The 27,578-nt window shown below is 41.2% G+C and overlaps 1 protein-coding gene across 2 annotated transcripts in view; it reads right to left on the bottom strand.

Annotated features, from left to right (window-relative positions):
- FRMPD1 (FERM and PDZ domain containing 1) overlaps positions 1-25,435 on the bottom strand; it is a 48,836-nt gene extending 23,401 nt beyond the window's left edge. The window contains exons 1-5 of one of the 2 annotated variants that reach the window (XM_088018943.1): positions 25,335-25,435; positions 11,353-11,510; positions 10,302-10,404; positions 7,455-7,500; positions 1,367-1,501 (exon numbers count right to left, since the gene is read on the bottom strand). In XM_088018943.1, the coding sequence (XP_087875069.1) occupies positions 1,367-1,501; positions 7,455-7,500; positions 10,302-10,404; positions 11,353-11,510; positions 25,335-25,435 (543 nt within the window). The remainder of the gene's footprint in view (positions 1-1,366; positions 1,502-7,454; positions 7,501-10,301; positions 10,405-11,352; positions 11,511-25,334) is intronic. The other variant, XM_028108859.2, reaches the window with a different exon arrangement.
- Between the last annotated feature and the right edge of the window lie 2,143 nt (positions 25,436-27,578).

Below are 27,578 nucleotides of genomic sequence, written 5' to 3'. Positions count from 1 at the left end.
TCATAATATCTAGGGATCCCAACCCAGACAACGTTCTTATGTGTCTGAGAAGAGTTGAAGATTCAATATGATAGCAAAATGGTTGTGTATAACAAAGACAAGAACTGGCTTATGAACAACAAGACAAAAGTTCTGCTACTCAACAGTTGTGAGAACTACCTCAAACACAAATTCTTATGGAAGAAAACCAGTTTTTGTGTATGTGTGTGTGTGTGTGCACGTGTGTGTGTGTAAAACAAAACAAAATAACTCTGTGTGACTTTGGCCAAGTTATCGGTCCTCTTTGGCCTTTAGTTTTCCTATGTACCATGTGAGAGTTGGATCCGAATAACTCCAGGGCTCCCTGAAGCTCTGACCCCTTTGATTTATCCTTGGCCCCTCTTTGCTCTTCTCATCTTTTGGGTGGTACCCTCTTTCCTCAGAGGTAGAAAGAGTCATCACAGGTTGGCATGAGTATGTGATGAAGCCCCTTGCCTAGACCCTAGGAGATTAAATTGTGACACAATGAACAGCAACTTGCATGATCTAGACCAACAGGATGTGATCTTCCTGGATGGAATCTTGATATGTTATTCCCAGCCTGGCATGCTACATTTCTTGGTCTGGATAGTCCTTTAGGCCAGGCTCTAGAAAGGTACATGTGTTAAGAGTCTCAAGATGGAGCTCTGAACCACATTTTATGTAGCTGATGGAAGACAGATATAACAATCAGAGAAGCTACAGGAAACAATGCTCATAGCCTCACATATCAACAGACCAATGCCATTAAGCACCTGAAGTGAAGAAGTGACCCTGAAATTTTAATGCAAGATAAGTTTGATCTTACAAGTAACTAGAGCCTTGGTGTAACAAGGTTCATTACTATGATTCCGTATCTCAAATACATAGTTTGCTTTTTAAAAATTTAGTAAAAGGAGAAGGGGAAATAACAATGTTTCCAGGGAAGAGGTATACCTGTGTGGTAATCTCTCAACTCCAGAAATTACTTAACCTCAATTTGCTTTCTTCTTCAAGCAGAATGATTTTTTAGTCAGAAGAAACAGAATAAGGGAGAAAAGAAAGTTACAACACAAAACTGATGATAAAACTATCAGCCTGCTTTGAATGAGCTCAAGACACCTATACCAGTAAATCTAGGGGCTGGTAGACTATCATACGTAACAGTTGGCATCATCCACAGAAGAGAAAATGGAAGAAATATTAGGAGACTAAAGATGGTTAAGTATCAAATTTCCCAGAAAATGAACATGGAAGATTAAGGAAAACACATATTGGTAAGCTTGTCATTATTTCTTGGCAAAATTCAAGATAAGAGGTGGTCAGAGAGCTTTTAGTCATTGATCACTAATAACCAATATGGAGTTACCAATAACAAGTCAGAGCCAACCAAGTTCATTTTTCTTTTGAAGATGGGATTCCAGATTGGTAAGGCAGGGTCCTGTGGATAGAGTAGTATTCCTCCATTCTTGTAAAGTGTTTGATAAGGTCTCCTATAATCCCCCTGTGGAGAAGGCCAGATGCAGAGCCATTAGGAGGATTCAAAACTAGTTGACCTATGCTCACAATTGTCCTGATTTCTAACTAAGCAACTCAGGCTCCCTTTGGCTCAGTCTCCAACAATGATGGTTAGCAATGCCTTAGATGAAGTCAGAGAAAGTGTACTTACCAAACCTGTGAATGACACAGAGCTACAAGGTATCATCAGATCTCAGGCAGCAGAAATTCAGAAGGAAAGGTAAAGGAACTGGATATCTAAAAGAGGTGTGTGGAAAACTTGAGGGGCGGGGGCAGCTATGGGCCAGGGGCCAAAAAGTCACTAACAACAAGCATAAGAGGGTACAAGAGAGCAGGGCTGTCAAGAGCTGAAGGGAAAAGAGTAAAGTGAGGGGTCTAAGTGACAGTTACAACCATCACTACCCTAAAGACTCAAAGGAATGAGAAGCTAGGGGCAGAACAGGGAGAGATGCAGAAAGAAAAAGAATGTGTGGTGGGGGTAGGGGGGGAAACCGCTATTCTCTCTCCCCTTGGGGACAGCAATCTTGCAAGAGTGAGGCCCAGAGCTGGATCAGACTAAAGAAAAGCCACTGGCCGGGTAATGGAGGAAGTGGGGGAGGCGTGGGAATAGATAGATCCCTGACGGGAAGGGAGAATGAGCACAGCCGATGACTGCACAAACATGCCCTTCAGTTCTGTGCTTCCCTGACTGTCGAATCTCAGCATGCCAGAACACTGGGCCAAAGCAACATGATCTGACAGGGATTACTGTGAAATGTGGCACTGAGGATCAAAAAAAAAAAAAAAAAAATCAATTGCACAGCATGGGATGGGGTCTTGGAAGCGATTCATTTGGAACCCAGCCTCGGTTTTTGGTCAACCACAAATTTCACCCATGCCAACAGCGTGACCAGGCCTCCTAAAATCTTAACCCCATCTTGGGCCTCGCTACCATTTTCAGTGCGCATCAGAAGTGCGCCCTCTGTGCCCTGGGCACTCTCTCACCCTCTCACCAGTGGACCCTAGGCGGAACTGTATTCCTTTCTGGGTGCCACCATTTGGGAAGGTCACCGTGAAACTGTCCAGAGAGCTATAACAGAAGTGAAGACTCAGAGAAGCATCTTATGATGAAGAGTTGATGGAACAGGAGTGAGCCTGGAGAAGAGAAGGCCACAGCTCCAAACCTTTGCCAATCTATTTCATTCAAGGTAGACTTGCCCTGACGAGCACTAGTTGGTGGGAATCACAGGGAAGGAGGGCCTCTCTCATATTTGGAACCACCCAACCATGAAACTAGATGCTTTGAGAAAGAATACACACACTGTCACAGAAATGCCCAATCCACAGGCCCCACCGTGGGTCCTACACTTTTATACCTGAACAGCAGCTCTGCTATCTGTATACCTTGGCATTTAAGCATGTTGCAAACCACTCACTTGAGCCATCTAATATTAAAAAGAGATTCTTTAAAGAAGGTGAGCTTCTTATTATTCTAGGATATTTAGATTCTCCCTGGGTTCTAAATTAATCCATCAGAGAGTAGACCTGAGCTGATAAAAACTTTCTCTGTACATGTTTTAGCTGAACTAAGTTAATGCTTAAAAGGGCATCGAAAGGGACAAGTGGAAAAGTTCTATATCTTTTTCACTACTCTCCACCCTAGATTGGCCAATGTCATTTCATAAAGACAGCAGGGTTGGGGCGCCTGGGTGGCTCAGTTGGCTAAGCATCAGACTCTTGATGTCGGCTCGTGATCTCAGGGTGGTGAGACTGAGCCCCACGTCGGGCTCCGTGCTGGGCGAGTAGTCTGCTCAAGATTCTCTCTCTCTCTCTCCCCCACTCTGCCCCTGTCTTAAAATACAATTAAAAAAATAAAGACAGCAGGGTTTAAGGAGGTAGACTAGCATGACGCTATTGACTATGGGTTCTGAAATCTGACTACCTGGAAAATAACCCAGCTCCACTGATTTCTGCATGTGAGACCATGGACGTGTGAGGCCACAGTGTCCTCAACTGTAAAAGGGGGATAACAAATATATCTACCTTGTAGGATTTTCTTTTGGTGAAGATTTAGTAAGACATTAAATATCGGTATTAATATAACAATATACTATAAGCCATGAATTAAATACAGCTCTCTACAACTAATATATATAACATACATATATCATATATATGTTATATATAATGAATATATATACATATATTTTTCCCCATAAAATTCTACATCCTACAGAAGCAGTAATTACTATTTCAACTTCGGATTTTACTTTGTTTTTTTTAAAGATTTATTTATTTGACAGAGAGAGACAAAGCGAGAGCAGGAACACAAGCAGGGGGAGTGGGAGAGGGAGAAGCAGGCTTCCCGCTGAGCAGGGAGCCCAATGCGGGGCTCGATCCCAGGACCCTGGGACCGGGACCTGAGCCGAAGGCAGACGCTTAACACCTGAGCCACCCAGGTGCCCCTTTATTTTACTTTTTAAAGATTTTTAAAGTAATCTCTATACCCAACATGGGGCTCAAACTCACAACCCTGAGATTAAGAGTCTCATGCCCCACCGAGTGAGCCAGCCAAGCCCCCAACACGCCCCCCCCCCAATTTTGGATTTTATAATTCTTCATCAATTTCAAGCCATTTGAGAACTCAAAGAATCTGCTATGGCAAAGATGAGCATCCTTGTTGAAGCAAGACACATTCGATCATTCATCTTATGATCATGTAACTGCTGATGAGAGGCCTGAGTGGGCTGGACAACATTCAGGGCATTTCTCAGGACATGGGTCAATATCAGCTTTCCCTGCAGGAACCCCAGAGCACAACATTTGCATCCTCCTCTGCTCAGGAACCTCAGAGGAATCTCAGGAGTCATACTGGAACATGTTTATTTTCCTCTCCCTACACTTTTCATTTTTAAAAGGATGCAACCATAAGCTGTTTCCCTCTTATTTACTTAACAAGTGTTTTGCTTTCATTTCTTCAAAACAGCAGGGGAAAAAAAAAAACCCCACCTAATTAAGATTAAGATGTTCTCCATTGAGATGCTAATCAGCTAAATAAAAAGAATCTCTTACCACCTGCACAACCATTTATACTGATTAGCTTTCAGTATACTTTTTTTTATACATTGGTTTCACATTATTTCATAGACAAATTCTGTTTAGGAGAATCTCCGTTTATTTATCCATAAAACATTTGGTCTGTCATATTTATGGTAAACATCTTAATCCTATTTAGGTGTTTTTTTTCCCCATTCTATTTCCCAGAAATAAAAACAAAAAACAGTACTTGTCAAAAATGAGAAGAGACCACAATTTCTTTGCTTTTTAATGTTCTGAAGTTTTTGGACCAGAGAAATAAAATTTTCTCACATAATCAAATAGCTGTTTGTTCATCGTGCTTCCTCCCACTCCCTATATAGTTAGGAATTCTTTCTATAACCTATGACCAGAGAGACACTCATCCATATTACCTACATTTTAATATTTTTATATTTATTATTACATCAAATGGTGTGACGAGACTTTTTTTCCAAATACTTAAAGAAATGTCCTAGTATGATTTTGTGAATGATCATCTTTTCTTCTAGTAAAATGGGATGCCATATTTTTCACATACTAAATTCTTATATCAGTACCTATTCTAGGACTTTCTATTTGATTACACTGACATGTGCAACCATTTCATCAATATCATGCTGTTTTAATTATTTTAGCTTTATTAGTTTTAAAATCTGTTACATCAAGGCCATCCTCATTACTCTTTCTTAAAATTTTTAAATTTAAATTTTTTTTATTTTTTAAAGATTTATTTATTTGAGAGAGAGAGAACGAGCAGGGGGTAAGGGGAGAGGGAAAGAGAATCCTCAAGCAGACTCCCACTGAGCACAAAGCCCGACACAGGGCTCAATTCCACCTCCCTGAGATCATGATCTGAGCTGAAATCAAGAGTCGGCCACTGAACTGACTGAGCCACCCAGGTGCTCCATTACTTTTTTTTTTTTTTAAGATTTTCTTGATAAGGGATACCTGGGCGGCTCAGTTGGTTAAGGGTCTGCCTTTGACTCAGGTCATAATCCCAGGGTCCCAGGTGGAGCCCTGCACTGAGCTCCTTGTTCAGCTGGGGGTGTGGGGAGCTGCTTCTCCCTCTGCCTGCCACTCCCCCTGCTTGTGCTCTCTTGCTCTTTCTCTGACAAATAAATAAATAAAATCTTTAAGGTGTTATGCACAAACAATGAATCATGGAACACTACATCCAAAACTAATGATGTAATGTATGGTGATTAACATAACAATAAAAATTTTTAAAAAATAAAATCTTTAAAAAAAAGATTTTCTTGATGTGTCCCTTCAATAAACTTTGCCAAAATTCAAATATAAGTCCCAACGGGAGTTTGAATTTGGAGTAAGAATATATATTAATGAGAATAACCAATGTATTTATAACAGTCTTCCCATTAAAGAACATGGTCTGTATCTCTTTTTATATTAAAAAAAGTGTTTACATCCTTCATAATATTCTACTTTCCTTCACATAGGGTCCACCTATTTCTTTTCCTTGAAGATTTCCTTTTTTCTTATTTTTTCCCTTAAAGAACTGACTCTGGGATTTATTAACTTTACAATTTTTGTTTTCCAAAGCATCATTTAGATTTTAACTTTTATCATTTTCTTTATTCTGCTTTATGTTTTATAGTCTTTTCTTCCAACTTCTTGCACTGAATAGTCACTTGACCTACTTCCTTATTCAATAATGAAATCACCTAAGACTATACATTTTACTCTGAGTATAGCTTTGACTGCACATAAATTTCAAAAAGCACACTTATAATTTTATTTTTCTTAAAGATTTTATTTATTTATTAGAGAGAGAGCAAGAGCACAAGCAGGGGGAGCAGCAGAGGGAGAGGGAGAAACAGGCTTCCTGCTGAGCAGGGAGCCCAATGTGAGACTAGATCCCAGGACCCTGGGATCGTGACCTGAGCCAAAGGCAGCTGCTCAACTGACTGAGACACCCAGGTGCCCCGACACTTCTAATTTTAAATTTTCTTCTAACTAGTCTATAATGGTAGTTTTGCTTTTCTATCTGACCCCATTTTACTTGGGAGATTGCATTTTTATTTCCAAATGGCTGGACAGTTTTAATTAAGTTTTTGGTAGTTATTAATTTCTATTTCATTATATTCTGGAAAAGAGACTTATATAGTTTCTTATTTGGGGAATTTATTGAGTTTTTTTGATAGAGTGGTATGTGGTCGATTAGATTATTAAATGCATTAATGAAATTCTCCATGCCCCTATTTATTTTTTTATCTTTATGTGCCCAAGGCTAAGAGGTATGCATTAAAGTCTCTCAGAATGAGAATTTTCTGTCAACTCTTCCTCCTTGGTAGTTCTTTCTCTTAGGACTTGATTATATACTTTCCCCTAGATCACAGAGAAAGGGCTCCTTGGCCTGTGGTGTTTGGGATTGCCATTTCCTCCCAGCGCATCATCTACACCACACCCTTGCCTTGTGATGAACCTCAGGGCTGACAAGACACTTTCACATCCAACACCTCATAACGACCCATTAGAGAGACAAGACAATTATTGTCATCATCACTGTTTTACAAAAATGAAAACTGAAAGTTAATGACTTGCCCAGAGTCATAACACACAAATTTATCTTAAAACTTGTAGTTTGGTGTCCTTGTCATCGTCCCGCTCTGCATAATCCCAGATCTGTCTCCTTAGCTGGACCACAAGTTCTGGAAGCCTGGACTGATCCATACCTGTCTCCTCTACAGCACTGACTCATCAGCTGTCTTCAGGCAACGTTGACGGCCTGCCCACCCATGTCCTGGCTGCTGTTCCCTCTGCATTTGCCTTCCCTATTTATTCTCTGAGGGATTATCCCACTGGGGACTTGGAGTCTCGAGGCCGAGAAAGAGAAAACTAACAGGACATAGAAAGAGATTTACCGACGTGCAGCGAACAACTGTGATTGAAAGAGAGTCTTCAGCTTCCCTGAAAAAAAAAAAAAGAATAAAAATAAAACCATTTCATCACTTTGGATGATGTGCGTGTGCGTGTGTGCGTGTGCGTGTCAGGGTCAAAAAGACTGGCAGGATTACAAAGCAGCCTCTTTTGCTTCAGCTTTTTTGGTTCAGCAACATTGAGAAAGACGTTGAAGGAAGCAGGGGTCCGCAGAGGAGCTGAACCTGCCCCAGAGTGCCCCCCCGCCATGGAGGGAATCTTTATTAGACACTTGCCTCTACAATCTAGTCTATACCTGCAGCCACTTAGTTAAGTCACTTAGATTTAATTTAGTCTTTATGATGGAGAACTCATGCAGTTTGTATGATCACTAGCTAGGTTTATGTCCAAAAAAAAATTTTTAAGAGAAAACATAGCAATAAGACAGATAACTTAGGTTGCTATTTCAGACAACTTAGGCTAAACATTTCACTAGATTGAATGAATGAATGTGGATTGCATTTATCAGATAAAAGCCAACCAGCTTGTGGTGTTTGGGCACACAAAATCAGTGTAATGAGCCAAATCATATATCAAGATACTAGACATTTCTGTCTTGTTATTATCTCTTAGATTCCAAAAGTGACAAAAGTCAACCAGATGCTGGCCAAACTTCCATTTTGTACTGGAGAACAGAACTGAAAAAAAATCAATTCATATTTCCTTTTCCTTTGCCATCGCTACATAGAGAAGCTGTTTGCAAATAATTTCATTTGACTTCTTGCAATATGAACATTTAGGCCAATCGCTGCTGGTGTGTTGCTTCCTCAAATGGGTAAAATCAACTTGCGGTTTCTAAGTGTCTAGGGATTGCCTCTTTTCCATTTTATAGAAGAACAGGCCTTTCCCAAGATAATTTACAACAAACCAAGGTTGTTATAAATTGCTCTTAAAAGGACATTAGGTCTCACAGTTATCAGGAGGGATTAGAGAAGTTTCATTGTGCCATGTTTTGCTTGGATTTTTCCCTTTATAAGTGGCAATGGCAGTGGGAACTAAGCTTAAAAAAAAAAAAGCAGTCCTGGGATTTTGCACATGCAGTGTATGACAAAGAGCGCAGATGCACAGCACACATCAAGTCACATCCCTGCTGAGAGTCTTCAATGGCTCGCCATTCCACACGGAGACTAACACCTGAACTTGCTGTGTCAGCATTCAAGACCCTTCACCATGTGGGCCTCACTTCCCAGAACTTTCCTCTAGGCCTCTGGTGCCTCAGGCAAACTGACCTTGTCAGCATCTTCCCCGCTCCCCACCCAGTATTTCCTACTTACCACTTCTTTGCCTGGTTCATCTTTCACCTCCACCTTTGTGGGCCAAATTCTACCCAGCATTAAAGGTACACCTGAAATCCTTCTGGACTCCTCTGTTTTGTCAAACCCAACTTCCCCACAAGCTGGAGGAATCTGTAACGTTAACAGCCCCTTTCCTCTGGCTTCCTGATGCAATGTCTTCCCTCAACTTCACAGGGGTGCACGTGAGTCATTCCTGCACTCCCAGACTGCAGCGTGTGGGGAGTGCAGTCCCTTTGCCCCACAGGGCTCCTTTCCCACACAAGGTGCTCAGTAAACAGGCTGGGTTCGATGTTACCCACACACCCACATTCCGACCTACTGCTTTAAACTGAGAATAATTTTGCTTGTTAGTCAGAGTTTGATCTAGCCTGGCAGAAATATTAGTATCACTGAAAATCTAAACTTAATTTGTGGGCATTGATCATCTTTGAGAAAATCACCCCAATAACTGGGAAAGCAAACTTCATGATTTCCATCACCATGCTTCATTGTGTAGAAATGAAATCATCAAATCCTATCTGGGCTGTCCCACCCACTCAACTTATTCTCTGGCAATCCAGGAGCAATACTGGGCTTGGCTGAAAGGATTCTATTTTCTACACTTTGATGGAGTCTCTGTAAATCGTAAGCTACGTATGTGTGTCTCTCCGCAGCAAGACTGTGTGCCTCCTGAGGGCGAAGACTGCATCCCGCATTTTCGTCTCATTCTGGCTTTGTCACTGTTCCTCACCATTCAGTGTGTGCTGCCCATGAGAGGCCCTCAGAAATGAAAGCCACCCAACACCACTCACAAAAAAGGCATAGTAAGTATCTTCAAGTTGGCTTTCATGTAACTCTATTTCTCGTGTCTCTTTATTTAAAGTCACCGAAACAGTGTTGAGTGACAAACTGGAAAGACGAAGCCCACAGGTGCCGACGCGATGTCTGTCAGCGCTCTTCACTCCTATCGCTGACCTTCTTCTGTCATAAAACCAGGGTCAGCAACTGTTGGCTCATTCAACTGAGCGCTCACTGTGTGCCAGCTCTGAGGGAGATGCCAGTCTATCCAGAAAGTGAGGCGTTGACGCAAGTCACAAAGCCAACAGGCAGAAGCAGAGAAACTACATATACACCAACCAGGCATTTAAGGAGAGCTCTCAGAAGGGTTAAAGAAGAACTAACAATTTGGCATCGGTTTAGTCCAGTCTTTGGCATATGCTACAACAACCCTAGAAATCCTTACCATGTATTATTCCTAACTACACTGCCTGCCGTGCCCAGCGTGGGGTCTAGCATAGCAGGGGGTTGATAGATAGAGCACCCTGTCCTTGCCCCCCATCGCTTCTCTAGGCGGATGAAGCACACGGTAACTGAGACGGAATTCTCAAACAAGGCTGCCACTTTAAGGAGACGGGATCCTACTAAAACCATGGGGAGATCAATTATGTTATTCCTGTCACCCATCTTTGCCCTGTGATCATCTGTGTGACTCTGCGGATGATGGAGGCAATTTAGTACCTCAGTATATGGACTGCTCGTTCACAGGAAAGGCTTTCGGCAGGCTCGTTGTTCATTTGGAGGATCTGATCACCAGGGAAAAGCTTGCCATGAGCAGAGCTTCCTGTTGGACAGAGAAGTAATTGGTGTTCATGCCAGGAGGGCCAAGACCCCAAGATGTCATAGCCACACAAATGAATGGCAGGTTGATCCAGTCCCCTGGGCACCAGGTCACTCCCCTCCCCACCCCCACCCCCATCCCGCTTTGGGTTCACATGGATCTATTTTCCTGTTTACAAAATGTGAATAATGTACCTATCGTCCCATCACCTTCAAGGGATATTAGGAGACTGCCCTGGGAAAGAAAACTAGCAGAAACCCCCAGAATCAACAGAGCTGGCCGGTGAATCTACTACATTCATCTATAAAGAACTCTGGTGTGTGTGTGTGTGTGTGTGTGTGTAAACTGAAATCAGTAGATTTTAACTAGTTCCAGTGTGTGTGTGTGTGTGTGTGTGTGTGTGTGTGTGTGTGTGTGTGTGTGTAAACTGAAATCAGTAGATTTTAACTAGTTCCAGATCTAACATCAATACATAGCTGATGTATGAAAACAAACACTAGACATTTCCAGCATGCTCTTCTTCACCCTGAGAGAGCCTATATTTTACAAAGACTCAAGTGAAAACAAATCAGTAAGTTCTATTACTCTCTGGCCAGCAACTCTCCCCAGCTCGGAGCATGCAGGGTTTCAGAGAGGAGGGCCAGCTGATCCAAATACCGTCACTGCCCTGAGACTGGCCAGGGAGCCACGGGTGGGCAAAGCCCTGGTCCAGGCCAGCAGGAGCCTGGGGTTCCGATCAGCAGGTGCACTTGGGGCTTCCTCCCTCTCCGCACCAAAGGAAGGTACAGAGCTCTAGACAGAATTAGGTCAGAATTAGATGTGCCCTTTCTAACTTCCTAGGGTGGCATTTTCGAAATTATGTTCTAGGACAGAGAGACGAGAAGAGATCCAGGGCTATTTCTCCCCTCCTGAAAAGCCAAACTCCTTTCTTGTTTCCCAGTCAGCCCCTACCTGCTGTGACGGCCACCACTGTGAGGGGAAGGCTCTCGGAAATGTGAAATCCGTAGTCCTGGAGGAGGGCATCTTTGTCTATTTTTACTGTATGTTTCACAGGGGTGAGGGTCTGGATTGGGATCCCGGGGGACCCATCAGCTGCAGCAACTTTAGCCCTGGAAGAGAAGGAGTATTATAAAAAAGAGACAGAGGGGGATTGTAGGTAGTGGTCACAAACCGGGACAGCCCTATGTATCCTGGAGGGGGACATTGCAGTGCGGAGCACACCCCAACTCTCCTCTTGACAGAGTGAAGGCACAGAAACTGGTAGAACACAGTACCAGGCTGTAAAAGAGAAGTCGTGAAGTGCTCTGGGCACTCAGAGAAAGGGGAGAGCAGTTCCCACTTTGCCGGGTAGGCGGTAAGGAACCAGGAAAGCATTTGCTGCCTGGAAGAGGGGACATTTGAGCTGCACCTTGAGAGATGTCGAGGGTATATCTACACATCCCAGATCCTGGCACACAGAAGATATTCAGTAGCTGCTGCTGAGTGGATGGAGGCGAGGATGCGGGGGAGATGCAGGGATGGGCGGGATGCAGGGATGGGGGGATGTCAGGCCAGGCATCAGGCAGGGGGCAGTGATTCAGCAGAGGTACAGAAGAGGAAAAACAGGGACGGTGAACAGGAACGAGGTGTTGTTCAGTTTGAACGTCTGAGGCTGACTAATTCCACAGATGGATTGTTTCTTTGGAGAGTTTTTTTTTTCTTTTGGGCTTTGAGATGAAATTCACTTCCCTTTCAACTTGGTAACTGTGAGGATTCCAATAGGAAATCCCCGGAGAGTGAAGATTCCCCCTAGAGTGATCTTTAAAAACATGTATGTTCTCTGTAAATCTAAAAGCAGGTAGTGTTAAAAGTTTGTATTTTCTTTCTCTCAAAACCACAAGACAAGTCATGAGCTATTTCTCATTTGTCTGTGGCAAATGACTTCTCCTCCCTGCGAGACAGCGGTTCTTTCTGAGAAAGGTCAAATGGGGATGGGATGAGGTGTTTACTGTCATAATAAATGACAGAATATAGAGGAGTAACAGCTCCCCTGGGGCTCTGCAGTTAGGCCCTATCATTTATTCTCATCCATTTACCAAATACTGTCCAGAACTCTGCTTAATGCAACAGGACCCCACTTATCTGAAAATCACCTGTCATTGATAATGATCTCAAATTTCAACAAGGATTGGGAAACCTAAAAACTGATTCACAGAGCCAAAATGCGTGTGACAAACTCAAGTACAAGATCTCATGCACATTATCCAACAAGGACCTCCTCACACCCCAGCTTAGAGCTGATTTAGGCTGTCTGACCAGATGATGACCTGACCTCACCAGCTTAGAAGCAAAGAGAGGATTTCTTCTACGCAAGCACAGGGTCATACTGAGAAGTGTCAGCAGACGGAGCTAATGAAGAGGGAAGAAGCAGAAAACTGAAAATGTAGAGTGAATAAAGCCCATAGCCATTCCTGATTAAAAAAAACCCCACAAAACAAAACCTTAAAGCTGTAAAAGGGCCTTCCCAAATAATAATATAGTATACTGAGCGCCAAAAATCACATTTACGTTCTTTTAAAAAAGAGCAACAGGAAGGATACTCTAGACATTTCTCCTATTTAATATAGCAGGAAAAAATGCGCGTAATAGTTATCAGAGAAGGAAAAACAGTAAGAGGCAAAATAAACACAGGAAATGGAAAATCCCACTTGTTTTTAAACAGATGATGATGGTACAACTAGAAAATGATCAACAAAGAGGATTGCTGGTGCTAAAAAAGTAAGGTTAGTGGAGTTGCAGGATAAAAACACAAAACACAGCCTCAAAAAGCATTCACTAACTCATTGAAACAAATTAGTTGAATGTGTATTATTAGGTGCTAGGCTGATATGATACCAAAAGCACAAGCCATAATGAAAACACAGATAAACTGAACCTCAACAAAATTAAAAACTTTTGTGCTTCAAAGGGCACAATTAAGGGGCACCTGGGTGGCTCGGTCGTTTTTTGTTTTTTTTTTTTTAAGATTTTATTTATTTATTTGACAGAGAGAGACACAGCGAGAGAAGGAGCACAAGCAGGGGGAGCAGGAGAGGGAGAAGCACACTTCCCACCAAGCAGGGAGCCCGATGCCGAGCCCGATGCCGAGCCCGATGCCGAGCCCAATGCTGGGCTCGATCCTAAGACCCTGGGATCAAGACCTGAGCTGAAGGCAGACGCTTAACGACTGAGCCATCCAGGCGCCCCTCAGTCAGTTGAGCATACGACTCTTGATTTTGGCTTGGGTCATGATTTCAGGTCATGAGATCAAGTCCCGGCTCTGCGCTCAGCACGGAATCCGCTTGGGATTCTCTCTCTCCCTTTCCCTCTGCCCCTCCCCTGGCTTGTGCTCACATGTGCGCTCTCAAATAAATAAATAAATCTTTAAAAAAATAAAGGACACAATAAAGAAAGTGAAAAAACCCACAGAATAGGAGAAAACATTTGCAAATCATATATCTGATAAGGACCTTGCAGCTAGAATATATAAAGAATCCTTGTAACACAAAAGAAAAATAACTCAATTAAAAAGTGGGCAAATGATTTATGTGGACATCTCTTCAAAGAAGATACACCAACAACCAGTAAGTACATAAGATGCACAACATTATTAGCCATTTTGGAAATGCAAATCAAAACCGCAATGAGATGCCACTTAATACCCACTAGGATGGCCCATAATCAGAAAGACAGGTCAAGTGTTGACAAAGATGTAGAGAAAATGGAACCCTGATATCATCTGGCAGTTCCTCAAAAGACTAAACGTTGAACACCATATGACCCAGCAATGCCATGCTTACATATACCCCTAAGAGAAATGAAAACATATATCCACACAAACTCGCACAAAAATATTCATAGCAACAATATTCATAATAGCCCCAAAGCGAAAACCACTCAAATGTACATCAACTGATGAAATGACAAAGAAAATATTCCACTGCAGAATATTATTTGGCAACAAAAAGGAATGAAATATGAATACATGACTATAACATGGATGCACCTGGGACACATTCTACTAAGTGAAAGAGGCCAGCCATGAAAAAACACATACTGTGTGACTTCACTTATGGGATATGTTCAGAATAGGCAAATCTATAGAGACAAGTAGTGGCTGCCTAGGGCTGAAAGCAGGGGAATTCTGGAAGGAAATGGGGAGTGATTGCCAATATATATGGAGTTTCTTTTTAGGGTAAAAAAAATCTTCCAAAATAGATTGTGGTAATGGTTGTACATCTCTGTGAGTACACTAAAAACCATTGAATTGTATGCTTTAAGTGGGTGAATTGTGTACGGTAAGTAAATTGTATCTCAATAAAGCTGTTGAAAATAAGGTAAATCAGTTTTTTAAAAGATATTTTATTTATTTATTTGAGAGAGAAAGAAAAAGAGAGGAGTGGGGGGAGGGGCAGAGGGAAAGAGAGCAAGACAAGTAGACTCCCTGCTTAGTGCAGAGCCAGACACTGAGCTCAGTCCCAGGACCCCGAGATCATGACCTGAGCAGAAGTCCAAAGCTTAACCAACTGAGACACCCAAGTGCCCCAAGGTAAATTAGTTTAAAAAAATAAAATTCTGGGGGGAAACTGGTTACGATACAAATATATGAAGAATGGGCATAAATACATGCAGTAAAATATCCAGATTTCACATGCTCAAAGCAAGTGAACTGATAACTTGCACATGAAGAAATAAAGTTGATAAATAGCACGGAAAATATACAACCTTATTAATTAAAGAAGCACAACTGAAAGGGCTACAGAGTACTATTACATGTCAAGTAAAGCACCAAATATAAATAAAAATAATAAAGCCCAACATGTGTGGGCCTTGGGATTTAAGGCTGACCATATAAATTGGCTTTTCAATCTCTCTAGAAAATAATTAGGGAAATTGTAACATGAATTTAAAATTTGATCATTTTCTTTGACCTCCTGTTACCATTCTGACTGACATTCCTTAAAGTAATAACCTCAAACAAAAAAATAAATTATTATTTATATTAGACCATGAATTTCTAAAAGACAAGGGTCATATCTATTTATTCTGTGTTCCCCAGGCCTAGTAAAGTCCCAGAGTATGAACTCAAAACACCCTACCTCTTAAATATTCAAAAATATTTATCACAGCTTCATTTAGAATAGTGGAAAAACTCAAAATAACTCAACAGAGGATAAACCAAGCATAGTAAAGAATTACTCCAAGACTCTTCATCAATGAAGTATCACAAGCCTCAGAACTTTAGACATACATGGAAACACAGCTTAGAACATACCCTTTCAGGGCATCCTCTAAACTATAGTTCAGATCCCCTTCCTAAGGGAGAGCTTGGATTATTCTAGACCTAAATACTCCGAGTGCTGAGTGAAGATCTTTTGCCCAGAGGAAGCGTTTATGCTTATTAGGTGAATACATGAGCAAAATGCTGTATACAGAAATCATGATATGAAACAGTACTTCAAATGATTGGCAAAGATGAAAATGTATACATAACCATTAATAAATAGCAGACAACTTGAATGTAAGTAACAGAGTTCAATATTTGTCATTTTCCTTTGTTTGCTAAATTGGCAATACAGCTCAGCCCTATGACTAAATAGGGACTCATCTTCTCGATGTTCCAGAGCTCAGTAAATGGTATCATGAGGACTCTTGGGAGTCATTCTTGACTTTACCCTGCTCTCATCCCTACTATCTGATCAGTCACAACACCAAAAGATCTCTAAAAATGTCCATTTTGGAGGGTGCCTGGATGGCTCAGTCATTAAGTGTCTGCCTTCCGCTCAGGTCATGATCCCAGGGTCCTGGGATCGAGCCCCGCATCAGGCTCCCTGCTCAGTGGGAAGCCTGCTTCTCCCTCTCCCACTCCCCCTGCTTGTGTTCCTGCTCTGGCTATCTTTCTGTCAAATAAATAAATAAAACCTTTTTAAAAAATGTCCATTTCTGTCTCCTCGGCCACCATTCCATTTCAGGCTGCCATTACTGGTCCTGCGGACAGATTTCTCCAATAGTCTCCAAATTGGTCTCTTTACTTTTCACTTTTGTCTCTCCTGAATGCTTCTCTATCAAGTACCCAGACTGATTTTATAAATGCAGCCCTGCTCGGATGTCTCCCTTGACTGAATGGCCTCATTCAAAATCCTTGATACGACTTAACACAGCTCTTACCCACCACTCTAGCCTCGACAACCAAGCCATTCATTCTCCTGATATTCTTGTTCCAGCCAAAGTAGTCTCCTTTGTAGTATTCCTCAAATACACTGGCCTTTGCACAAGCTCTTCCCTTTACCTAGAATCTTCCCTCAGCCCCCATAACCCCTAAAAGCACACACTCTCCAGAAATTTACCCAACACACTCAACCCCTACTCTGTCAGTCTCCTTCTTGGGAGTCATTCTTGACTGTTGAACACACCTACAGAACATGCACACCTCTTTTAGAAATATACATAATATTTGCAATGACCAACGTGAAGTCTCTTGTCCTCTATATATAGAGACTATAATTTGTGAGACAAAAACCATGTCTTTTTTGTCCCATGTGCTAAACTCAATGCTAGGCACAGAGTAAGGCTTATTAACATATGGAGAATAAAAGAAAAAACAAACCAGACCACAGGGTTAAAATATAATCCATTTGGATGCTTTTCACATGGGTAGTCTTCATTTATCTGACTTTTCCCTTTGGAAGGTTGCATTCCTCAACAATGGTAGACAAAAAAGGCCCCACTGTGTTGACTCATCCCTGCACAGTGTCAGTGGCTTTGGCTCGAAGTCTGCATTTGACATTTTTCCCAAACGCCACGTTTCAGCTTTTGTTTGGAAAGGGATTGCTTGAGAACATGACCAAACCATGGCCTCCTCTCACAAAGAATGTTTAATATTGAATGGGGAGCTGAAGGAACTGCTCTCTGAAGCAAAATTTCCTCCTCTGAAGCATCTTACAAATATCAGACTGAGCACTGATAATCCAAAATCCTATGTCTGGTTCATTTTGTAATGGCTTCAAACCACAAATCTGAGATCACTCCTATGATTTACATTGGAACAACGTAAGACCTGTGGCTTCACTAGTGGAATTCTGTCAGATAACTGGATCTAGTCTATAGTAGGACTAGAAAAAACAAACACATTACATTTATCATAAAAATAGTCTCATGCAGGGGCGCCTGGGTGGCTCAGTTGGTTAAGCATCTGCCTTCAGCTCGGGCTGTGATCCCAGGGTCCCGAGCTTGCCTCTCCCTCTCCTCCCCTCTCTCGCTATCTGTCTCTCAAATAAATAAAAATCTTTTTAAGAAAGTAGTCTCATATAGACAAATTCTATATTTTATGGGTCATTCGTTCACACCTAATTGATCAACACTGAAAAAGAAAAAATACCACACGGAAATAGATTATGCTTCCAATATTCTCTGGCTTTTTATCTGTTCTCTGATAGATCAGAAAATATATTTTCCTTCTATCTTGTAACAACAAAGAATTCACCTCTGAGTTCCAGCAGGATGTGGAGAAACTATTTTGAATCTATGTTTAAACAGTGTATTAGACTTTCAGCTTGAATGATTTTAAAAGCTTAAGACTGGTATAAACTGGATTTTTAATCTAAGGTTTATTCAAAGAAAGCAGAAATAGAGGGAGCAGTCCCTACCAGAAAGAAATGTAGCATGTAGTCATAATCATAGGACTATGCTTATGACAGTTTCTAGGGACCATGCAACAAAGAGACTGGGAGTATAGTGTTATAGGACCAAGGCTTACAGCTGAGAGAAGAAATTATTCTATTATTACTTTAAAAAGGAGATTCAGAAGATGAGGGCAACTCTGAAAGTGCAGTGCAGGAGCCTTCCAGCCTGTTCTCAGATCTTCCCGCTTCTGCCCATAGGTCAAGAAGCAAAAGTTGATGCCTGAAGTGGTCTTTCTTTTCTTTTTTTATTTTATTTTACTTATTCATTTGCCAGAGAGAGAGAGAGAGCACAAGCAGGGGGAGAAGCAGAGGGAGAATCAGGCTCCCCACTGAGCCAGGAGCCCAATGCAGGACTCAATCCCAGGACCCTGGGATCATGATGCGAGCCAAAGCCAGGCGCTCAACTGACTGAGCCACCCAGGCGCCCCTGAAGTAGTCTTTCTATATCATTCGGAATATTAGAAAGGCCAAAGAAGGCCATGCCTATAATTAGTAAATAGTCTTTTTATGGTTGTAGTGAACAAGTACATTTGGAAAACATGTAAAAGCAACAGGGAGGGCTCCTGACACGAAGACGCCATGATACCAGTGCATGCGCACACAGGCAGGTGTATACATGTGTGCTTGTGTGGATGTGTGTGGGTGTGTGCACGTGTCTGCAACATATGCATGTGTGTTCATTAGTATATTAAGATTCAAGGTAAGTTGAAAGAAATCTTTTTAAGCCCTGAGGATAAAACCAAGCACCAAGCACCAAGCTGCATTAAGCTCCTCATGTTTTTTTAAAACTGGTTCTATAAAACACATACTTCTAGATTGAGCATAAGAGAATTCAGGAAATCTTATGCTGGGTTGTTTTAATAATACAATAACATTATGCTAAAGTTTATATGCAGGAATTGCAAGTAAGGGTAAAAAAATTGAAAATTTAACACAAGGGTGTGAAAATAAGCAGATCAATGCTACAGAATAGTTAGCCTTGAAAGAGATCCAATTTCTGACTCACAGAAAGAGGAATTTCACAGATGGTAAAAGAGGGGTCATAAATCATCGAAGAAAAAAAGATCACTTGCAGTCAATGGTGATGCAAATAACTACTTACTGTTTTGGGGAAAATCAAGTTAGATCTTTATCTCATAGCCTAAAATAAACTCCAAATTAAAGAACTAAACATAAGGTATTATTAAGCTATTAAATAGGAAATTTAATTAACTATGGGATGAAGATTTTCTAAGCTTAGAAGCAATCAAATAAATCATTAAGAGAATACCATTTAACTACACAAAAGCCAAAACTTTGGTAGGAGGGAAAAATGGTATAATTAAGTGGAAAATTATACTATTCTTTTGGATATAAGATGACTTTTTTTGAAGATTTTATTTATTTATTTGACAGAGAAAGAGACAGTGAGAGAGGAAACACAAGCAAACATAAGGGTCCAGGGGACCCTTTCCTCTCCTGGGTTTCTTTGAAAAACTCTCCCTGGGGAGTCTGCCTGAGGATTGTTTCCTTTGTGCACCTCCCCTGTGCTGGAGCATAAGCCCCGATAAAGCCTTGCCTGAAACCCATTTGGCCTCTTTTCAATTTCTATCCCTCGGAGAGCCCAAGAACCGGGTTGGGTATCTCCCTGTCCATCCCCAGGCAAAGATCAGTCTGCTTTTTTTTTTTTTTTTAAGATTTCATTTACTTATTTCAGAGAGAGAGAGAGAAAGGGAGAGAGGGAACACAACAGGGGGAGTGGGAGAGGGAGAAGCAGGCTTCCCGCGGAGCAGGGAACCCGATGCGAGGCTCGATCCCAGGACCCCGGGATCATGACCTGTGCAGAAGGCAAACGCTTGATGACTGAGCCACCCAGGTGCCCCCAAGATGATTTTTATTGTGACAAATATTATACCATATATATATGCACATGTGTATATGTCAAGAAATAAAACATTACAGCCTCCCAGATACTTTCTGTGTTCCTTTCCCACTCACTGAGTCTGTCTTCATTTCTAATTTAAGGATAATATTAAATATGTATCAGTAAATTGCAATATGTAAAACATATGTGTGCACTTAAAATAGTAATTTAAAACATACACTTGTGTAAACACTACCTAACTTAAAGAATAGAACACTTCATGTAATTTATAAATCTTTAGGATGTCCCTTCTCAAATATATCCCCCACTCTATCAAACCTAAGTCTTTCTCACGTCATCATTTCTATAGTTATACAAAGCTAGTAAAAAGATGACAATTTAGTCCAAAGCAAAATGGTTAAAAATTAGGTTATGATATAATGTCACTATGTTTGCAGCTCTTATTAAGTAGATGTTATTGCATTATTTATACAGAAATTCAAAATATGTCAGTGACCATTTGTGGGGTTAGCTATTTCTTTCTCTTTTTTTAAAGATTTTATTTATTTATTTATTTGACAGAGAGAGACAGTGAGAAAGAGAGCACAAGCCGGGGGAGCAGCAGGCAAAGAGAGAAGGAGAAGCCGGCTCCCCGCTGAGAAAGGAGCCTGATGTGGGGCTTGACGCGGAGCTCAACTGGGGACTCGATCCCAGGACTCTGGGATCATGACCTGAGCAGAAGGCAGACGCTTAATTGACTAAGCTGCCCAGGCACCCTTTTGGGGTTAACTATTTCTAAAAGAGCACTGACACTATACATGTTATTTTTACGTTGGAATATGAACATAGGTGGTGGGAGAATAGTCATCTTCACAACATCTGAATAATTTTGCACACCTACAATTATAGGTTTCACTAGGCTTGCACCTACCCGAGCATACACACTCATTCTAACTGAGCACCACTATCTGAATTTGACTGATTGTAGTAATAACCACCCACTGAAACTTAACTGAAATTTTAAGAAATCAAAGCAATTTTGAAAGTTGCCACTCCTCCGGAGAAAATCACCTATTTTAAGATGCATTATAGAGCTCTAACTTAACCCCAGGTCCATAAAGGTTATCAATTTGTTTAGCAATGTTTGGAAATGGAAATGGCTATTTTGACTAATTTGCTCCTAGACAATTCAATTAGAGTCAGAAATAAAGTTTAAATTTTATGGAAAAAATGGCAATCACAAGTAAAGTAAGTACAACTAGGCTGAAATGATTGGAAGCTTTTGAAAGTCTGGAAAAAATAACAAGATTGTAATAAGGTGCATGTAAATTATATGACCGCAGATGAACTTCTAGGTTTTCTTTTTCTGGACTGGAGAAAACATGTTAATGTACTTCTTTCATTTCTTGCCCTGGCTGTCAAAAAACTCAGATCCAATGTTAGTACTCAAATGTTAAATCCCACATCTAACTGGTTTACAAGGTATAACATTTCCATCTTTACTTAAAAATTTCTACGTTTTAAAACTGTAAGTCATCAAAAATTTTCCTTGGAAGAAGGAAGGATGTAAAATTTAAATACAGTTTTTTAAAGATTTTTTTTTTTTAATTTGAGAGAGAGAGAAAGCGCATGAGAGAGAGCATGAGCAAGGGGAAGGGGCAGAAGGAGAGGGAGAAGCAGGCTCCCTGCTGAGCAGAGAGCCTGACCCCAGGACCCTGGGATCATGACCTGAGCTGAAGGCAAATGCTTAACCGACTGAGCCACCCAGGCGCCCCTAAATATATTTTAATAAATAATTTAATTCCTCATTATGAAAGCCCTTAATCAATAAAAATCTATTGAACATCTATTACATACTATGCAGTCCTCCAGGGCTGAAGATACTTTGTAAAACAAGACAGTCATGGTCCTTGGTCTCACATGTGGCAGGTAAGTTGAGAGGAGAAAGTCGTATAATAACCGGGGGGGGAAGGGGAAGTAGACAATGGATAAGTAATCAATGGATATATTATAAGTGCTATGAGGGCTAATTACTCTGAAAGGAACAAAGAGGGGGACCAGTTCTGCCAAGGAAGCAGGAAGAACAAGATGAGGTTGGAGAGTTACGCTGGGTCCAGATCATAAAGGGGCTTGCAGGCCATGGTAAAATGGCAGGTGAGCCCCTGACCAGTTTGGGGTGTGGAGGGGTGAGTATGTGGGACAGGAGTGGTATGTATTTTGAAAAGTCCACTATGGCTTCAGGGTGAGAATAGGCTGGATCACAGAAAGAGTTAAGTGACCATGGCAGTGCCACCAGGGACAGAGAGGGGGACAGATCTGAGATAATGTCTGAAGGTGAATGGATAGGAGTTGCTGATGGGGTCGGGGCAGATTGTGAGTAAAAGAGTCAGGATGACTCCAGGTTTCTTAAGCAGCTGGTCATCGGTGGTATCATTTACTCCACTCGGGGGAAATTGCAATTATTTCCCCCAAACTTAGCTTTTCGGATCTTGATCATTTTCAGGTAATCTGAGGACCCCAAGAAACCAGCCTGTAGCAAGGTTGTGAGATGAGAGATGAGAAGCAATTTAAGCAAGGCCAAATGTATCCTAGAAACACAGGAGTGATGTCTTCCATGCATATTGCCAGGAAACTTTCCCTCTTTTTCTTCTTTCTCAAGCACTTGGAAAACAAGACTGTCGAGACACATGGAAAGATGCTCAACATCATTAGCCATCAGGAAAATGCAAATCAAAACCACAGTGAGATTCCACCTCACCCACACTAGGAGGGCCACAACAGAAAAGAGAGATAATAACAAGAATGGTCAAGGACGTGGAGACATGGCACCCTCATGCACTGATGGTGCAAATGTAAAATGATACAGTCACTTTGGAAAACAGTCTGGCAGCTCCTCGAGAGGTTAAATACCAAGTTACCATGTGACCCATCTCTACCACTCCCAAGTATAAACCCAGGAGAAATAAGAACATGTGTTCAAACAAAAACTTGTACACACATGTTCATAGCAGCATTATACATAGTAGCCCCAAAGTGGAAACAACCCAAGTGTACATTAACTGATGAATGGACAAAGAAAATATTCCATAATGGAGTATTATTTGGTAATAAAAATGAAGCACTGATACATGTTATAACATGGATGAACCCTGGTCCCATAAAGCTAAGTGAAAGAAGCCAGGCACAAAAGACCACGTATTATATGATACTGTTTATGTGAAATATCCAGAACAGGCAAATCTACGGGGACAGAAAGTACATGAGTGGTTGTCTGGGGGAGGGGCAAATGGGGAGTGACTGCTAACCGGCATGAGGTTTCTTTTTATGGTATTGAAAATGTTCTAAAATTGGATTGTGGTGATTTTTGCACAATCTTGTACATATACTAAATATATACTAAAAATCACTGAACTATATACTTTTAGTGGGTAAATGTCATGATATGTAAAATATATCTCAAAAAAGATGTTGGATAAAATAACATTCCTGGGGTACCTGGGTGGATCAGTCAGTTAAGCATTTGCCTTTGGCTCAGGTCATACATGATCCCAGAGTCCTGGGATCTGACCCCACATCCGGGCTCCCTGCTCAGCAGGGAGCCTGCTTCTCCCTCTGGCCCTCCCCACCTCTCCCTCCCTCTGCTCATGCTCTCTCTCAAATAATTAAAACCTTAAAAAAAAAAAAAAAAAGAAAGAAAACTTCCTATAGGTCAATGTCACCTTTTATTTACATTATGAGAAAAGCAGGATATTAGAGAGTACCAACTCAAATATTTAGGAACCATCAAGTTAAAGTTACACAGTTCTCTTTTCTGCAGGTATTCGCGGAGGCTTTAGTGTGCTAAAATGCACTGTGTGCAAAATGCAAGCAGAGGTGGGTGGGAGTGGGGTATGGGCTGCGACACCTCCAAACCTTTAGTGGAGCAGCATTACACAGGACTAGGTTTTGCAGAACCCACTTTAGGAAACAATGTACCTAGCAGTTTCCTCACTCACCATCAAGTACTACTTGACCACTTGCAGTCAATCTCCTGGGACTCAATCACCTCTGGGTTACAGAGATGAGAGGCCCATACTTTCCCTGCGTTCAGAGCTTACTGTCCAGAAGGAAAAAACGGAGATGTGCTCAAATACGTTGAACACACCAGGAGGACTGTGCTGCCGATGCCAATCAAATGCTGTGGGGTCCCACGGGAGTGGTTAGGTCTAACTACGGGCTGGGCAACACTTCCTGGAAGACTGAGCATTTAAGCCAGACCTTGAGCTGTGGGTGGGTTCTGTATGCATGAAGTTGGGAGGAAGGGATCTGGCACAGGAGCCCTGGTCTGAGGGGTGAAAGGAGAAAAGGGGGTGCCTGGAGTAGGGGAACAATGAATAATTCCTTTAGCTAGAGTATGATGCAAAGGAAGCAGACCAGTAAGACAAACAGCTGTAAAGGACTGTAGGTCAATCATGAAGAGTCTTGAATGCCGAACCAAAAATGCTGATCCTCTAAGAACTAGGGACCCATCAACAATTTCTGAACAGGGGGTGGGGATGATCTCTAACAAGTCTTTCTGTGAGCCTCAGATGTTTCAACTATAACACAGGGCTAACTCTACCAACCTGACCTCAACGCAGCGTGTGAGGATCCCAGCCCTTGGCTACAGGGCAGCCCAGTCCTAAGCAAGGTTTATATGCTCAGCAGCACAACAGCTGTTTCCAGTTCCTTTGGAAGAATGTGTGTCTCAGAAATACCTGACACATGATATTTCATCTCTGTGGCAGGGCCAGATGGGAAATCTGAGATGGAAAATGAATGCTTTGAAACAGAACATATTTTAAGTTCTCCTGTAGCAGTCAAATCAGATCTGTATTTGATTTCATTTTATTTTGTTTAGAATGAAATAGGGACTGCAAGGAAGGAACAGCTGCTGGAAACAAAGACGGGGGAAAGAGTATAAACAGCAGATCGCCTGACCCTCACATCAAATACTAAGACAAGGGATGTGTGTGAGACAGAGAGAGACAGAGAGCACGTGTGAGTGTGTGTTCACAAGTGCAGGAGTGTATATTCCAGAGAGTAGGTGTACATGTGAGTATGGATGAGTGTGCCTGTGTGTATAAGTCCTTTTGTGTGCGAGGGTTCGTAAATGTCTGTATGAGTTTGGTGTGAGCAGACGTTGTGGGTGTCTGTGGAGAGACACAGAGGGAAGAGAGTTGGAAGGGGGACAGACAGCAAGGCACTCCAGCAAAATCACAGATCTGTTGATGCCTCCCCCACTGTATGGTGTAAGAACAAAGCACACTGGAGACAGCGATCCCCGGGTGCTGCCAAGACTGGCAAAACCTCCTCCCACAGGGACACCAAATCTTGACAGGCAGAAATCTCCGCTAGCCCAGGAGCCTTACCGGGCCGAGCTGTCCCGCGAACGCCGTAGCCATCTTGCCACCATTTGTTCTATTCTGTGTGCTTTCCGTGTCTGGAATAAACTGCTCTCCACCTCTTCCATTTACCTAAAAGGAAGGAGAGTTTTCTTAAGAAGCTAACCAAAATATTTGGAAGAGGATCCTGACAAATTATTGTGATGTTTCCTGTATTTGCCCATTTAATGACATGCTGATCAAATAACTAGGGCTCTCTTTCTTTGAAATTAACATAAACAGGTCCTCAGTGTTCCTGGAGTGAACAACTTTATAGCGGCCCGCTGCCTAAGGAGTCCACGGTCTTGTGGGAAACAGATGAGCCATTTTAAAGAGTTAAACATAAGGATTAGGGAAGAAAATAGAGAAGGTTTCTCAAACTGTGACTGTGACCCATCGTAAGAGACACCCCTTCCCGTAGGACACTGCCTGCTACCCCCACCCATGCATGGGTCCCTGGACAGCACAGCTCAGTTCTGCCTGCACTGAGAGCTGCATGGACATGAAAGCATTCTCATCACACTGTGCCTATTCTTCTGATTGCTGCTTCTTTTGCTCAATATTTTGAAGTTTTGAATAGGTAATTCATTTGTATAATTCAAACCCTAGACTGTACAAAAAAGATATATATTACTGTACTGTGCACTTAACATTTTATTAAGAGGACAGATCTCATGTTAAGTGTGCTCTTGCCAAAATAATAATTTTAAAAAGATAGTCAAAAGTCTCCCTTCTATGCTGCCCTCATCCAGCTGGTTCCCACACTCATTATAATCACTGCTCTCCTTTTCTTTCCAGAGTTTATGTCTATATAAGCAAATATAAATAAAGATTTTATATGTCCTCCTCTTAACACAAATGATAGTACATTATACACCTTGTTCCACACTGTGCTTTCTTCTCCTTAAAATATATATCCTTAGTATCTTCCCATATCAATACATAGAATACTTCTTCATTCTTTTTGACAACCCGAGTATTATACCGTATGAATGTACTGTAATTTAAAAAGTAGTCCTCTCTTGATGGACATTTGGATTACTGCCAATCTTTTGCTATTATAAATAATGCTGCAATGAATTATGTTGCACATATATCATTTCTGCATGTATGCAATTACATATCTGGATAAGTTCCCAAATTGAATTGCTAGGTCAAAGTTATGTGCATTTGTGCTTTGATAGATATTGTCAGGTTACCAAGAAAATAATACATGCGCTTGAGATTAAAGTTCCATAAAGCAGTATATATTTATATTTCTCTGTTCTAGTTCATTTCACTTTTTGAAATACTGGTCTCAATTTACCAAATTAATTTCACAACCTAATAAATAACCACACAACATAAGATATAACACTGGGAAATAACTATGGATACAGAGAAAATAAAAATGAACTATAAGAGATTATGTTCCTTAACACTACACAAATACATTTTAAAACCTTGATGACACAAATGGTTTTCAAGGAAAATATAAGATGACCCTGTAAGACACAGAAAATCTAAAAAGACAATTACCATAGAAGAGAAAGTTGATAAACAAAAAAGTTCCAGGCATGGACAGATTCAAAGGTGAATTCTTACAAATCTGTAAGATGGACCTCACTCTGATCATTTTTTAATTTTAAATATAAACGTTTTATTTTGGAATAATTTTAGATGTATAAAGTGGTTGCAGAGATAATACAGGGAGTTCCCGTATATCCTTCATTCAGCTTTCCCTAACATTAACATCTTACCTAGTCATTGTATCTTTGTCAAAATTAACACTGGTCCAATAATATTAACTAAACTCTAAACTGTATTCAGATTTCACCAGTCTTTCCACTAATGTTCCTTTTCTGTTCCAGGATCCAATCCTGGATACCATGTTACTTTTAACCAGCTTCGTTTATTTTTTCCCCAAATTTCCCCCAAATGCTGTTTTAGCAGTTCTAGAGTATAAAGAAGGAAAGCTCCCAAAATCTTTTTGAGAAGCCAGTATAACATTGATACCAATTCTGATAAATTGTGCAATAAAGTAAAAATACAATCTCTCTTGTGAACATCAAAGTAAATAAATAAAATGTTAGCAAAAGAATCTATCAACAATCAACAGAGTAATAGTGGGATCTATCCAGGAGTGCACTAGCCAGGACATAAAAAAATGAAAGCAGGACACCCAACCTGACCACTTTGAAATTGGGAGATTTACACTTCTCAGTTAAATGGCAGCCAAATACAAATTCATGG

Source organism: Eumetopias jubatus, unplaced genomic scaffold (assembly GCF_037043125.1).
Source record: "Eumetopias jubatus isolate StellerSeaLion01/CBP00866 unplaced genomic scaffold, mEumJub1_p1.0 scaffold_15, whole genome shotgun sequence".
NCBI classification, from domain to species: Eukaryota; Metazoa; Chordata; class Mammalia; order Carnivora; family Otariidae; genus Eumetopias; species Eumetopias jubatus.
The sequence above is the reverse complement of the archived record's forward strand: the minus strand, read 5'-3'. Positions and strand labels throughout refer to the sequence as shown.